Consider the following 16,757-nt stretch of genomic DNA (forward strand, 5'->3'; position numbering starts at 1 on the left):
TTGCACACTTCCAAGATTGTGGGCCTCCAGATGTTGCTGGACTTCCAACTAGCATAGACAGTGGTCTGGGATGATGGGAATTGGAGTCCAGCAGTTTCATGGTCCAAAACTTTTAAAATGTGGTATCTAATGTGATCCCTATTTTTTATAATATGGCGATTAAGATGTTAAAGTAATTGAGACCACCTCCTTTTAAGATGTTGCAAACATTTTTTACCAACATGCATTTCAGTACACAGCTAGACATTTTGAAGCAAATATTTCTGTGTAAATATGTATAGGATTGCACCATAAGTCTTGCGATGTTCAATGTGTAAGTGTGTATGGGATTGCAGACTATTTTACAGATATGATCCAAAGTTGTTATTAAATTGCACACTATGAATTAAAAAGGGGAGTGTAAAAGTGAATTGAAGCAGTAGCTACTCAAGTTCTTGGATTTGGAACCAGAGTGCAAGCGAAATGTTTTAACTGTGCTCTTTCTTTATTGAATCTATCAAACCCGGAAGCTTTTGTTAATAAACAGAGAGTTCTTACTTGTGGTTCACATTTTTAACATTTATTAAAAAAGCAAAATGTATGTTCATTTCAAATGAAACAGTTAAAAATGTTAAAGTATACTTACACAAATTGTGTACTAGCAGCATCCAATAGTTAGAATTTTCTAGAACTCTGCAGTGCCATTTTGGCAAGCTAAACACACATTGTAGCTTGCAATCCACTGTCCTCACCATAGTGCAGATAAAACAAAAGCTTTATAAAATTAACAGGTTAAATAAGCTTAAATAAAGGTGTTAAATATAAGTCACTCGCTCAAAGCTTCTGTACAAAGATAAACAAATCTGGCATTATACAAATGATTGGCTGGCTTGCACCACATATGGTTTCAATAGTTAGTTTCTCTAGAACAATCTTAGCTGAACATGAACTATACAAAAGGAACTGACATTGGAGTGAACTGATTCAAGTGAGCCATTTACAAGGCATGTGTATTTATTTTTTTTAGAAAAATCAGAACACTGCTTAAATTCAGGCACCATTTTTTCTGCAAATAAATAACCCCTAATATATCTGCATCCAAACTAGTGTTAAACACCTCAGTGCTAATTTTTATAAACACAGTTTTGTGACTATTCAATTCTACTTCCATTCTTATTGCTATGACAATGTGACTGTGGAAATATCTACTGTACATACAAAAAAATAGAGCACCTTTAAACATGAAAGTATATGTCTAGTTTATTATTATTATTATTATTTATCTTACAATACTGAAACCCAAGCTACCATAAATTGCTTTAGCATCTTCACTGGATCAGCTGAAGTACCGAAGATAAACCCCAATTTATTCTTCTTCAGGCAATCCCAAGTCAGAAGTATACTCTAAAATGTCTAAAATGACACCAGGAATTGTACATTCATCTTCACAAAAACAAATGTCTGCTATTCATTCTCTGTTTTCTTCAGATGAATATGAAGATAATTTCTTACTGTCAGTAGCCTGGGGCTGGGCAGAGATTACAGCAGAAAATGTAAAATGGATTGTGGACACAGTGAAATTATATTAGGCTACTTCAAAAGTTACTGGTGTTATGTGGCTTCAACTGTGCTTTTAGAGGGACTTTGATATTAGGATTTCTTGTCTATTGTATTGAAAAACCATTCTGTAAATTTTCTTAGTTGAGCAGCTGCTGTTTGAGATTCTTCCTGAAGTCTCATGTTATCTTGTCTCAAATGTTGGACTTCAGCTTGGAGAACAGCTTTGTCTTGTTTTTCCTAGATAACAGAAAAAAGGAGTTGAATGACACTTATAGCCAGTGTTTTTGTTGCTCATGTTTCTGAGCGAGTAAACAGACTTCTGTTTTCTTTAGCTCCCTCTTTGCAATGACAGCACTGGAACTCTAAGCTGAATTCCCAAATTTGCTTGCTCGGTTGTTCTAAATCAGATAGCCTTGAAGGCTAAACAAGATAAATGAGATTGTATAACCAAGTTTCTGCAGCAGAGCTGTAGGACTAGGCTACATTTCAGCACACTTCATCATATTCGGAGAGATCAGTACACAAAAAGATAAGGAATATTTTTAGAGCTGTACATCAGATTAAGAAAAAAACTATGCAGACTTAAAGGTACTTTTAAACAAAATGGAAGGCAACAAGATGTCCAGCTGCGTGGTTTCTACCAGCTGAGTATTAAACACTGCCATCCAAAATGAACAGTGGGGAAAGAATACATGTTGGACACATGAAATTGGGAACAGCTTTCAAGTACAATGCAAATGCACCAACATTATTTTTTATCAGCAAGAGACACAGGGTCTGTTACAGCGCCAATGTTTAAAGACTGTGTGCTCTATAAGCAAAAATCACGGGGGGGGGGGGGGGGAGCCATATGCTGCCAAGTGTTGGCAAATGGGTAAGAGAAAGCTACAGGGAATCACAGTACAGTATGTGCAAACCACCATTGCACTGCTTAATTCATACTATACGTTTCACTGCTCTGGATGAGAGCGGAGCAATTACACTATAATGGGATACTGGGTCATTATATGCAGTTCTAGCTTACTGTACAGAAATGTAGAACATTCAGTACTACAAGCTGCCAACCTTAGTACCTATTATAAAACATGTTATTTGGTGGCATTAATATTTTATTGACTTTGAGAGTCATTGGAAGGTTTTAAGCAGAGGTTGGATGGCCATCTGTCATGGTTGCTCTAGTTGAGATTCCTGCATTTCAGGGGGTTGGACTGGATGACCCCCAGGGTCCCTTCCAACTCTACAATTCTATGAGAGGCTATTAAAGTCACATCTATACATTTAAAACATATCGCCGCCCTCCCAAAAAAAATATTGTGGGAACTGTAATTTACTCCTCACAAAGCTATATGATTCCGTTCCCTTAAACTACAGTTCCCAGGATTTTTTGGGGAAAGCCATGCATTTGAAATGTATGATGTAAACCCTGATGCAAAAATTGCTCTTGTGCTAAAGCTAGATGAAATCGACCAGTTCACAGCTGTGTCAGACCTGGGCTTGAATGAAATGTTCGTGGGGGTATGATTTTTAGACTAAAAAGAGCACACAAAACTAAACCCTTTTCTAGCTTAAAGCCCCATAGTGCCTCCTCACGTGCTTTTCAGGCGGATGGCTACCAGATGTAAGTGGTGAGGTAGCACTCCCATCCATGGACCACTTCTTTTCCAGGAAACCCCCAATCCCGGACACCCAGATTCTCTTTTACTCCCTCATGTAAGAGGGGGTGAGATCCAGCTTTAATCAAGGGGCTATACTACTGCCAAATGTAATGTGAACCTTAGATTTGAGGATAGGTTGCTCAATTTAAAAAGTTTTCTAAACATAACAATAAGTGCTTCCTTTCAGAGAACTTCTGCAAAAGCAGCCATATGCTATTTCTTTAGAGGTTATGAAATAATTCCTTGCAGATGTTTGCAAAAAATATATTTTTGAAAGCAAGTCTTATGTAAGAAGGCAACTGCAAAGAAGTCAAAGTAGTATTGAACCTCCTGTAATATTTGAAAGCAATCTAATTTGTCATTTGTGTGGTAAACAAGTACATCAGTGCCTTCAGACCTTACGCATGCTGAAGCATTCCCCCCTTAATTCTGCTATCAAAATAGAAGTATTCATGAAGGAAAATGGTGATACAGTCAAAGGATATGCAAAGGAAAATTCCTATTTCTGATTATACAGTTGGAAAAAAGTAGAATTATTTTCATTATTAAAACCTATGATTTAAACAAACTTGACACAACTATTTTTATTACAGAAAATAGCTGGGAACTAAAAAAAAGGGGGGGGGGAAGGGTCCACAAATTTGTAGATCTGAAAATGCAGCCTGTATTACTTACTATACCGTGTTAAACATAGGCCAAATATTAGCTTATCTATCACTTAGTATAATTTATCATACAGGTTATAAGGAATCTGAACTAGAGAACAGGAAGTGCTACCGAAGCTTATTATGCCAGAAATATTGAATGTAGCCCTGAGGAAGCAACTAGATTAGCCAGGAGACTAATTGGACTTTCTACATTTTTAAAGGCTAAATATAGGGAGGTTTTTAATACTTGATGTTTTCATTATGTTTTAAGATATACTGTAAGCAGCCCAGGGTAGTTGAAGAAACCCAGTCAGATGGGCAGGGTATAAATAATAAATTTTTTATTCTTATTATTAAATGCAGCTGCTGGGATTCTTGATTTGGGTTTGGGGCTAGATTGCTCTAAAACATTTTTAAAAGCCTTTTCTCAAAATTTGGCCCAGAGGGTTAGGGGACACACAGAGCAGTTTTGGGGGGGGGTGCACAGGGGAAGGAGAGAAAGGAGAAATCCCACTGTGTGAGCTGCTTACACAGTGTTAGATAAACCCAATGACATTTTATTCTGCTAAACATTTTTACCTTCCGAAGATCAGTTTGCAACTGTCGGAGGATCACTTCCAGCTGGTTTACTTTTCCAGTCAATGTAGTAGGGCTATCCTCCCTACAAAATTAAATTGCACTTAGTTTTGAATTATTTCAAGATGTCCTACCCACGCCCAAGTAAAATAGTTCCCCGTGCAGATGATAATGCATAACGGTTGTAATCAGTGCAAAAAGCATATATAAAAGCTGGTTCAGGTTCAAGCCCACTCAAGATTGGCACAAACTGAGATCAAACACCAACAGATATGATTATGGTATCATTCTCAAGGAGCAAGTAAATCTTACTGCTAGGCATTGTGATGAGTGCAAAGTGCTTGTCACAAGGAACACTAACAACAATACAGGCCATTGCTCTAACCTGGTCGTAATTATGATCTATCATTAGAAATGCATAGTCATTAAGTCCTCATGAATACACTATCATAATAATTAAGTGATATTAAATCTATATGCATTATGTGAAGGATCAACTGCACCCTGTGTTTCCCAGCTGCTCAGAGGCAGAATTAGGGCCCCAGTCAACAAGGCTTGCCAGCAGGCAAGACAGACAAGCTTCTCCTCCTGTTGGGAGAAGACATCTCTGTTGGCCTTGGGGTTTCAGAACTCCTCATAGCTCAGGTGAAAGGAAGGAGGCTGGTAGGAGGAGTCTTGGCTGAGCAACAGGCCAGGCAAGCCGGGAGAAAAATGCTTGGAGGCTGGAGTGATTAGTTGACGAATGGGGAGAGGCATAAGGATGCAGGCTATGCTTTACCATACCCATGGCTGGTTAGGTGAGTGGAAGGAGGGTGGAGGAACTTGGGGGCCTAGTGAACTGCCCTGCCGAGTCCCTGAAATGCTTGAGCACTGACACAGACCCTCACTCAGTGGACTCCTTTGCCTCAGCCCCCAGGGAGGTGGGTCAGTCCTAGAAGGAAAGATTAATAGCCCCCCCCCTTTTGCATGCAGGAAAGAGAGAGGTAAAGCTGCCACACAAGGAACTGTGTGGTATCAACTAGATACCAAAGTGCTTTTGAGTGGATCCACAAATATTGGGGGAATGTCTAAAACCCCAAGGAGGCTGCCTAAATGACCAGGGAGATGTATCTCTAACACTCTTGGAGTTAACTATTAGAGTGTACTGTAATACTTAAACCCTAATGAAAGTCATGATCTGAACATCCCAGTGACTGTGGCTGTTTTTGTATCCCTGCCCACAGAAGCCCGACACATTAATAGGAAAAGCGCAGTCAGATGAAATACAAGACTATATCTGCAAGTAAAATAGGAGGCAAAACAAAACTGTTCATTGTTCTTGACAAAATCAACTAAAGCAGGTAATGCTACAGGTTGAAAAAATTCTCTTAAAACGGTTCAGAAAACAACTGTCATCATGAATTTTCTTGCTTCTAAAGGAAGGAAAATGAGATTCTAGCACACTGGTTCTCATTGAATTATTATGCAAATATGTCAAGTTGTATTACAACACTGCTAACTAAAAAAATAAAATAAAGAAAAGATATCAAGAAAAGTGACATCTTATTTAAGATAAAGACTTTGTTTCAATGCCTCTTTCCACATTTTGAAACTGAAAATCTAAACAGACACTACAAAACTTTAGTAGATACAATTCTTATCTTAGTAGTGGATGGCACAGTAGGGCTGCACCTCTTACCTGATCTCCCTCTGGCCAAGTCACTGGTGCATTCTGGAGAGGGTTTTATATTGCTATGGATGCTAAGATATATTGATATGAAATGTTTTTAGCGCTATTATTAGAACTAATATTATTAGAACTTTTTTTTAAAAAATTATTAAGCCACCATGGAGATACAATATTGTATTTTAAATGACAGCTAAACAACTATTAAAATAAAATAGCTGCTTCATATAAATGGCTTCCCCTGCAGTAAGGTGTGTGTGTTGTTTGTTTTGGTGGCAGCCAGAACACTCCAGTAATATCTGAGGCAGCTCCTGGTCTTTTAAAAAAGCTGACAGATATTGGGAAAGGTATGAGAGCTGATTAAAATTTTAACAGACTTCAAATGAGCAATATGATAAATTTAAAATATGGATTCTATGAATTCTATTGCAGCAATTTTTGGGCAATCTTTCTTATAATCTTAATGCAGCAGTCAGAAAAATACAGTTGTTGTGGCAACTCATGAGGCAGGGAGGATCACTGAACAGTGATATAATGAGCCAAATTACCATTGCATGCAAACTCCCTTTGGATTTTTATTCCTCTAGGGCAACTGGATTGTGGGGTTACGTTGTTTGTCTTGTCATTTACTATTAAAATGCCTAAGCTGCACTAAGGTTGAATACAACTGGGCAGTGAACCTCTCCACCATTGCTCCCGTTAACCTCCCTCTACCCCCTACCAGAAATCTGAAACTTCAGAAATGTAAAGAAGTCCCTCACAAACCTTAATCTTTGTGTCAAGTGATTATTTTATGCTCTGTTCTACTAAATGCCTAGAGTTTTTAGTAGTGAAATGTTGTACAATTGAATTGCAAAGTTGAAATGCAATTTAAGGCAGTGCTCAAATGATGGGGGAAGATAATTAGAGGGGGCTTAATAAAATCCATGAGCCCTGCCCCAGAGATGGGGGAATGTGTGGTCCTTCAAAAAAACTTGGGTTGGAACTCCCATCATCCCTAACCATTAGCCATGCTCACTGGCACTGACAGAATCTAAAGTCATGTTCCCCATCCCTGCCCTACCCGATGATCCCTGCCAGTTTTAGACTCTTCCATTACAACCCATAAGATACATCCTGCCTGTTCCTACATGGATCTGTACAAATTATTCATACAAAATACGTTCTATTATAGAAGCAGGTAACAGGCCAAGAATTACAATCGTCTCCTCCTCAAGTGCACTGGAATTGGAGGATTGTGTCTACATTTTATGAGGGGTTTTTAATGCCTGTTTTAATTTTTATTTATTAAAGCATTTCTTATGATGTGTACATAAACGCAATCCACACAAAAAATGGGATAATAAAAACGTATCATAAAACTGAGCACTACCTCAAAATACATGCTGGAACAAGGAAGTCTTAGGCATGCACCTGAAGTTCAGCAAATGAAGGTGCCTGTCTAATCTCAGGTGGAAGAGATTTCCAAAGGTTTGGGCCCACTACACTGAACACATGGCTACTAGTAGTTATGAGCCATGCTGAGCCATGGGTGACTGCCAACAGGGACTCTCCCTAAGATCACTGATTGGACTGGGATATAGGAGATCAGTCCTTAATATATTCTAGACCCAGGTTGTTATAAGGGCCTTGTAAATTAATACAAGAAACTTGAACCTGGCCTGGTAATATGTGGGCAGCCAGTTCAAGCTTTTCAGAACTGAAGTTATGTGCTGGTAGTAGTCTGTACCTACCAACAGTCTAGCCACAGAAATTTGAATTAGCTGGAGCTTCTGAACCAGGCACAAGGGCAGCCTAGTGCAGAGTGCATTGCAACCACTGAAACACTTGAGGTTACCAATGAATGAATCTTTGTATCCAGGCTATCTCTGTCCAAAATGGCTGCAGCTGGTGCACTAGCCAAATGTGGTAAAAGGAACTCCTATCCACTAAAGGTACCTGAACCTCAAGTGACAAAGTTAGATCCAGGAGCACCTCCAAACTACACAACTGGGTTTTTTTTTATAGAGACAGCAAAAGTTGTATTAATTAATTAATTATTATTATTATTATTATTATTATTATTATTATTAAATTAAATCTATATATACATGGAGTTTAACAACAACAACACTAGGCTATTGGAGTGGAGCCAAATGGAAGACATTAAGCAATCATATGTGAACCCCCTTGAACCGACTCCTCTCAAGCCATGCCTTCTACTCCCCCCAATCTCCCCCAACCCTCTTCATCCTATTTCCTTCCCACACACATCTTTAAGCACCTCCTGCCACAATACACAACCACCCTAGGCTATCACAAGAATCTTAACACCAGCAATAATAATTAGACAGATGCTAATTAATTTGCTTAAGCAACCACACTGTTCTTACCTGGGAAACGATCAAATTCCCCCCGCCTCTCACTCATGGGTACCAAACACACAGGACTGGGTGAGTCTCACACCCTGACCAGTCCTGGGATCACTAACATATAAGTATGGGGGAAAAGACAATACAAACAATAATATCTCAGCACCACCATACCACTATTTTTTGCAGAGACTGAAACACACGCACCAAAAATCAAATAGGGTGGCTCCTTTTCACCAACCCCAAAGTGACAGCAACAGCTGTTTTATAAAATCCTTAGGCTAGCCAGGCCCTCCCACACAACTCTTAGTAGCAATAAACACAGTAGCAGAAAACAACTATCCAGCCAGCCACTTCCCAACTATCCTGCCAACAACCACAGCTCCCAGTCCAACTGGTAAGGACTCAAGAAACACAAGGTCTGGGGAAGTCATACAATATATCTACACACACACACACACACACACACACACACACACGTGTCTGTTCTCTCAGTCCTGTGCTCCTTACCAGGAGATGTTAGTGCAAGGATGGGGAACCTCCAGCCCACAAAGCCATTTCTCCCAAACCATGCCGACCTGTCAAGCAGCTGGTGTCATTTATGACATCAACTGATGGCTAGGACTCAATTCTGCAATGTTGCAGGTGCTTGTCCCCAGCAGGAAACAGGTGACTGCAGCCAAAGCAGCAGAATTCTACCTCTGCTTAACAGCTGACAGGCAGAAGTTAAATCCTGCTCAGTTTCTTTCTTGGGAATAGGCACACACAGCTAAAGAAAGCAGCAGGGTGGGGGGGAGAAACAGGTCTGCTTGCTTTCATAGCAGGTGCCTGTTCCCTATGGAAAGTTGTGTGCCACAAAAGAAAGACGACCTGATTTTTTAAATTGCATTGCTACATGAAGTCGCACCTCCCAGGAGGAGTGGGGAAAGAACCTCTTAAGGAAGGCTCAACCTGCAATAGGGATTCTTCCCCCCCCCCCTTTCCCTGTGAGATGTGAGCTGAGGTTAAAGACTTCTCACTTTTGCCTGGCAGGAAGAGAACAGACCTTTTAGATACACGTTTCCTTCTCTCTCCTTTCTGCTTTCTAGGCTAGCAACTCCTTCTCAGCCTTCCTCAAGTATTTTTCCCACCACTTTTTGTTTTTACATTTTAGCCGATGGGGAGCCTATGACTTCAGAATCTGAAGTGAGGTGAGACTCAACCTCTGAGCTGAAGCACAATATCTATCTCAAGTACTGAGGTAAGACAATCCCCTATCCAAGTCCTTGAAGATGTTCCAAGCCAAATACCCCCACCCCCTGTATATAACCCTATCTATCATTCTGCCTCTCTATTCATTCCAGGAGGAATGTTTTCAGGAATTTCTTCAATCATGTTTCCCCTCAAAGAAAAGAGGCAAGGTTTACATACCCAGTAGTGTCAATGAAGTCCTTTCCATTTGTTGGACTTGCGCCCAAGGCTTGATTACTCTCCAAGCTTTGCACATGCTGCATGTCATTCAAGGTGCAAAAAGATGCAACCCTTTGATCTGGAAGGGAAATAAATAAATAAACATCTGAAATGAAATGAGTGTATAAAAATACTCTCAGCTTAAACAACCGGTGTTCTTTTATCCAATTCAGCTACAGACAAGAAACAAGTGTATATATTACAGGGAATCCGCCCCCCCAATTCCCCCTGAATTTCCAACATAAAGCATCTGATAGCAAGACCACTATAGCCTCAGCTTTGCATATATCAACAAAACAAGACAGATTTGTTTTCACTAACTTATTTCAACAGAAATGTACAGAAAATCTGAGACCAAGACCAATTTCAAGCAAACTACTGTAATAGCAAATGCAGGCACTTAATGGGACAGAGGAAGATACATAATTCCATAAAAAGTTATGGAATGCAGTATAGCAAGGCACAGTTATTCTACCTGAACAGAATAATATGCAAATGCTACCATTATGACTATTGCCATACATTTACCAATCTTCCACATATATAATGTCTGCTGCTTCCTTTTAGGATTCTGGAATAAAATCTTTACCCTAGGACTTGCAGAATACATGCTTGCCTTGTTTGGGAACCGAGTTTCTTTACTGAAGGACATGCAGTATGGCATACAAAAATATACCCAGTTCTAAAAGAAAATGAGTATGCCACACACAAACTGTTACAGAACGTGAGTAAATCACGCTTTGAGGTTTCCCCCCCATGCAAACGGTTTATGCTGCAACAACAGAGATCATTCATTTATATATAGACTGTACTCAGATTTCTCTGGTCCACAGACTTCTGCTGGCCCTGACCATAACATGCCTTCCCCTCACATCTCGCAAAGCCCCAATGCTTGCATATAATCATGCAACCGTGCAAACATATAAAAGCATAAAGATAGGTTTTTTTTAATAAGATTCAGCAGCCAACCCCAGACCATCACCTAGAAACGGAGTGTGATGACAGACTGGCCCAAGTTCTTCGTCAGAGTCAAAATCTGAAATAAGATTTAGAATGCTCCTATGAACAACAAAGTCCACTGAACTAACTTTGGAATCATATAGCTGCAATCCTTATGAGACACAACAGTTATGGAATATTACTTAACATCAACTCCTATTGTGGGATTTTTGCTGATTTTCTCAAAACAGTAGTTTTCCTCATCAACTCACCCCACTGTGCTAAGTCAAAAAAACAATTTTACTTTTCAGTAATAATGGCAGCATAATAGCTATCAGGATTTCCTCTTTCCAAAAGACAAACTATCCATATTCGTTATTATGCCCTGTAAGCATTATGGGACAAAAATAAAATTGCAGCTTGAGGCCTAGTTATCACTTTCCCTTTTCATGTCAATCTTTTAATTATGAAATAAAAGTAAATATTTGAATCTTTTCCTAAAAATGTTCCCTAGCAGATGATGGGAAATGATAGAGGAGACGCAGCAGTTCATAAACATATGCAAAATTTGAGTGCTAGACAGTCTTTTTCTTTCGCTTTCTTGGCAAGACAGCATGATGCATGGCAACCTTCAGATATGCTTGACTGTAAATGTAATTTTACCAGGCTGCATGTAAAATACTGTATATTCCTAGTATATGCTTTCTTTTTCCTCTAGAGACTTTTGAATAGTAGATGTCCAGTGTCAAGGACTGTTGAAAGTCCTAGCAGCCAACCTTTAACACTTTTGTTTGATCTACAAAGGGGAAAAGTATAAAAATACAAACAGATGATACATCTGCAGACTATCACTGGCACAACCAGAAGTAGCAAAAGTAAATACTAGAGAAGAAATGAGCAAAGGGTGATATTAAATTCTGGAGATATTAAATTTTGGAAAGACTGATTAAAAAATGTTAGACAGGGCAGTCAACGGGGCTCTTCTTATGTTCTTAATATGGCCAAAATACAAACATCTTTCTCAGAGTGTCTCAAGGCCTAAAAATGTCAGACACAGAGAAGAACAAGGAACATAATAATTTTTGACTTGCAATCCTGCAAATTTCCTCTGAAGAACTGAATACTGGCTGCTTTTGAAGACAGAATACAATTACTGATGTTATGGCTTTTTAAATGTAATAGCTTATCCAAGAAGAAAGAGCTATTGCAGATGGATTCCATCTCTGACAAAGGCAATACAGATCTAAGATGTTCATTCTTTCTCTCTCAAAGAGAATGAAATCATGGGAACGCATAACATATCAGGAATCTGAAATCCAGAAGGGAACTGAATGAATCAACATTAGACATGAACAATAATCCTTCTGATTAACAACATGTACACCAGGCCCTTGGATCCTGTTTGTGAGCAGAGGCCTCTATTCTGTCCTTCAGCATATAAATAGAGATCTGAATTATGCCAGCCATTTTTTTTAAAAAGTATGGTATTAACAGATACCTTTGTTATACCTAGAACAGGAATACTGATTCTGCAAAGAAATATAACTGCTGAAAACAGTAGTCAGCTATGCAAGCAGAGATGTGCTGATCACTGTTACAAACTGGAAGAAGCAAAGAATGAAAATTTATGCGAAGACATTTGAAGGTCTACAAAATAAAAGTTCAGAAACCAGCTGTTAGATCACATTTATGTCAATCATTATAACAGAGGTTAGCTTCAAGTTAACTGAAGTACACCTATAGTAGATCCATTGTCTTTGTCAAACTGTTTCGGCTAACATGCTCTGTAAAGTTTAGTCCTAACTTTGATTTTATGTTTTTATTAATGCAGTGCTCTAACAATGTAACATCCTGTTCTTAAACATGTGTTCTGGCACAGTTTTAATGCTTTGCTAGGATAACAGGTCTTCTGATGTTGAGGTGGCAACCATAAACCAGAGCTATTGTGATGTAGTGAATAGTGTGAACCTTTGAAAACCTGGGTTCCAATCCCTGAACATTGGGCTAGCCACAGTCTCTGACAGCCTAACTCCCTCCCTGCCCCCCCCCCCCCGCCACGGGTTCCTTGTAGAAAGAAAATTGGGAGAAAACCTTTGTATACTGCCCTGAGGTCCTTTGAAGATGGAAGTGTTAAAAATTTCAAACAAAGAATAAGCATGTGTTCCATATGCATGATGACTTAGAATCCGGCTTTCAATAGTATACATCCTTTAACGATCAACTTTATTATTCTTATTCTTTAAAAAAGATACATCTATTTTCTTTCCCCAGGTTCTTTTTACTAAAGCTATTCATTCATAATTGTTTCCAATATTTACACTACAATTCTAAACATACTATCAGAGCAATCCTTTGTATGTTTACTGACTGTTCAGTGGTATTTACTCACTTGTAACTATGCATAAGATTGCAGTCTTAGCTACGTTGAAGCTCAAGCGTATTTCCAAACACACACTATGAAACACAGTAGAGTTTTTTAAATTTCCAATATGTACTAAACTGCACAGGTTTATTTATGGTATTGCATCCATGAAAAACAGCAGTGACAATAACTACTACAGTTGTCTGATGGAATCAGAAAAGTCTTTTATCTCCAACATTTTGAATATGAATAAAATAAGGGCTGGAGAAATCCAGATTCAAATCTCTACTCAGCTTTGAACCTCACTCAGGGTGGGGGAGTACCTTTGGGCCAATTACTGTCTCTCACTCTAATCTATTTCACATAGCTGTTATGAGGATAAAATGGATGATTGGGGGGGGGGGGGTAGAAAAGGAAGTCCTCTTGCATGAGCTGAGCTCCACTTGTTCAAATAACCTCCACCAAGTTTGGCAATTCCCCGACACCCAATTACAGTTTCGCATGCTGCAGTCTACAACATTTGGGAGGGTCTACCAAACTTCTGAAAATATTCTGGAGGTGGCAGGGGTTGAAGGAAGCAACACTGGGGCAGAAAAGTCTTTGTGTAAATAACTTTGATGGGGCTACACTCTGAACGAGTGAATACATAGCTTGGGGGTACTCCTGGATCCTTTGCTGTTACTTCAAGCTCAGGTGGCCTCAGTGGCACAGAGTGCCTTCCATCACTTTTGGGTGGTGGCCCAGCTGCACCCTTATTTGGACAGGGACCAGTGCTTTTTTCAGGGGTACTCAAGGGTATGCAGCATCAGCACCTCTTTTGTTGTTGTTATAAAGTGTGGCACTTACTGTAACAACTTCATGTTGAGTACCGGCACCTATTTTACTAGGAAAAAAGCACTGATAGGGACAGCCTAACTTATGTCATATATGCTTTGGTAACCTATTGCATTATATAGGCCTCTGTAGGCACTTCGATAAATTCATCTAGTGAGGAATTCAGGGGCCAGGTTGCTCACCAGGGCAAGACTGTTTGAGTATATTACACCAATCCTGCTCTGACTGCACTTGATACTAATTAGTTGCTGGGCCCAATTCAAAGTGCTGGTTTTGACATAAAGTCTTAAATGGCTCAAGGATACCTCAAGGCCCAGCTCTCTCCATATGAACCTACTCACACCCTGAAATCATCCTCTGAGGCCCTTCTTGTGTGCTTCCTCCACAAGAGGTTTGGAGGGTAGCAACATGAGATGAGCCTTTTTTGCAGTGGCTCCCTGCTTGTGGAATGGTCTCCCCAGGGAGGTTTGGCCGGCGCCTTCATTTTACACATTTAGGAGCCAGGCGAAAGTGTTCCTCTTTAGCCAGGACTTTGTCTGATTCTTAAGATACTTATAATATGAACTAGTGGCTATATGTAGAAAAAAAACTGCCCTAAGAAAACTCAGTAATTCAGGATGTCAGCCTATGCTGTTCTCTTTCTGGCTCTCCTTATGCCACCTTTGGTCTTAGCCTATAGTGCAAAATGACCTGATGGTCCACCAACAAAGTTCTTGGGGCTTATCTATCAACTGGAAGTGACTGATCACTGAATGGCAAAAAACAGGTAAGTCAAGGGCTGGACTGCCAATAACTAGGGGTAATGAATCATGTTACAACAAGCATTGGACTTTAATTTCTACTAACTACACGTGCAGCGGTTGCAGAAATTCTTACAGTACCTTCAAATGCTTGTGCAGCATCTACAAGGTGAGACCAGTCTAATCCTGTTGCTGTATCTGGAAGGGGCATCAACCCAGGATCATTGAATCTTGATTTGTCAGATAAAGACCCGTCTGAGAACCAAAACTCATCTAAATTAAGAATCAGAATCAGAAGCTATCTTCAGGACAATGTTTCAACAGGTTAGAAAAATGAATAATTACAATATTTAAAATGTTTTATTTTTTATGGACTGTGTATATGCCATAGCATTTTATAGTTTTTAATTAGGTCATCATAGATGTTATGCTTTTAATACAATGTGAACACTTTGGGAGTGTCTGACCTGAAAGCAGGGCTATGACTGTTCCAAAATCAGAAAATATGTACACACAGTATCAGGCCATCGATATGCTACAAAGTGTATTTAGCTAATGATTACCACTCTAAAATAAATGTTTTTCGTTTATGAATCACTTCTCACTGTATATTTTAAAGTGATCAATTAAAACATACAAAAACAATTTCAAATCCAACACAGATACCAACTGGGACAAAAATTGCCACTCTTAAAAGGCTTCTTGAAAAAAGGAAGGCTTTCAATAGGCACCAAAACTACAACACAGATGGAACTTGTTTGATATGTAATGGGAAGGAGTTTGAACAGCTAAGTGGCAGCAGCCTGATCCTTACTAAGACTGAACAAGCTTCCTAGTGATCAGTTGGATATGAATGAGACAATATTTTAGTTTATGCTGATAGTTTCGAAACCTTGTTTGGAAAACCTTACTTCTAGCTTCCATCCCTCCAAATAGCAATCCCAGCTTTGATGAACCGACCTTAACCATAGGAGCCAACTCCTAGGGGCCAAGATCTCTTCAGCTCCAATAAAATATTTGAGGGGGCCAAAGGCCCCCAAAGTTGATGGGCATTGCCATTAAAACAGCGTGTATGTCTTGTGATCAATTATGTGGGGCAGGGCTTACTTGCTCCCCCCCTCAATATTTTATTTAAGTTGGCACCTCTGACCCAAACTCATCTGTTTACTGGTCCTGATCTCTAACAATGGTAAAAGATTGGGTGGGCATTATTTGGGTGGGCATTACTTGCTGCTCGAGTTCCTTGGTTTTTGTGTGAGAAGCTGCACCACTTCCAGGAGATGTAAGAGAGCCAAAGTTTGTTGCCCCACTCTGGGTGCTGCAAGGTCTTCTGAATGGAAGACTTGCCATTCTGGTGTTGGGAGATGTAGATTTTTGTTTTACTGCTGTCCTCCCTGTGGAGATAAACTTCCCTGGTGCTGATGGCAGTGATCTCAGCCTGGACCAGGTACTGTGTGTGCTCCTTCCCCTACCCTTGATTGAACTAACCACGGTTATGGGTTATGTCTGAACCAGCATAATTTATTTCTTAAGACTAATTAGCCTCTTAAACTTTGGTTGCAAACAAGATTCAAACCTGGGATTTAAGTCTTGTTTATGATAGGAATCTCAGTTACTGTTAGACATTATTAAGATTCATAGTATCTTTTTCAAGCCGTATTCCACGCTCCCCTATTACATGATTTGATTAGCAAAAAGCACAATGCATTGTAATTACCTCGCAGATAACAGAATTAAGAATAAAGATTACAGACTGAATAGAGGAGCAGAAAGAAGAATCTAAGCAAAAATGCGAAAACAGTCTGAATGAAACCATCTGACCACTCTTGCCATCTTTTGTAGCTGAGGCCCCTTCCCAGAGGGATTTTGTCAACTAGCATTGGACTTGTGTTCATACACAATGCCCGAAGTTCAAGCTCTGCCATCTTCAGGTAGGGCTGTGAAAGAAACCCGGAGAGCTGATCCCAGGTGAACAACTCTGAATTGCTCCTGGTCAGTA

General features: G+C 39.6%; 1 protein-coding gene across 6 annotated transcripts in view; it reads right to left on the reverse strand.

Annotated features, from left to right (window-relative positions):
* Window positions 1-537: 537 nt before the first annotated feature.
* The window catches only part of SIPA1L2 (signal induced proliferation associated 1 like 2), a 77,516-nt gene continuing 61,296 nt past the window's right edge, over window positions 538-16,757 (reverse strand). For 4 of the 6 annotated variants that reach the window (XM_083496735.1, XM_083496731.1, XM_083496732.1 and 1 more), the window contains 5 exons: window positions 14,900-15,031; window positions 10,866-10,919; window positions 9,845-9,962; window positions 4,421-4,502; window positions 538-1,776 (listed from right to left, as the gene is read on the reverse strand). In XM_083496735.1, coding sequence (XP_083352861.1) covers window positions 1,630-1,776; window positions 4,421-4,502; window positions 9,845-9,962; window positions 10,866-10,919; window positions 14,900-15,031 — 533 coding nt within the window. In that variant the 3' untranslated portion in view covers window positions 538-1,629. The remainder of the gene's footprint in view (window positions 1,777-4,420; window positions 4,503-9,844; window positions 9,963-10,865; window positions 10,920-14,899; window positions 15,032-16,757) is intronic. The other 2 variants (XM_083496736.1, XM_083496734.1) reach the window with 1 other exon arrangement.

Source organism: Podarcis liolepis, assembly GCF_965112155.1.
Source record: "Podarcis liolepis genome assembly, chromosome: 3".
NCBI classification, from domain to species: Eukaryota; Metazoa; Chordata; class Lepidosauria; order Squamata; family Lacertidae; genus Podarcis; species Podarcis liolepis.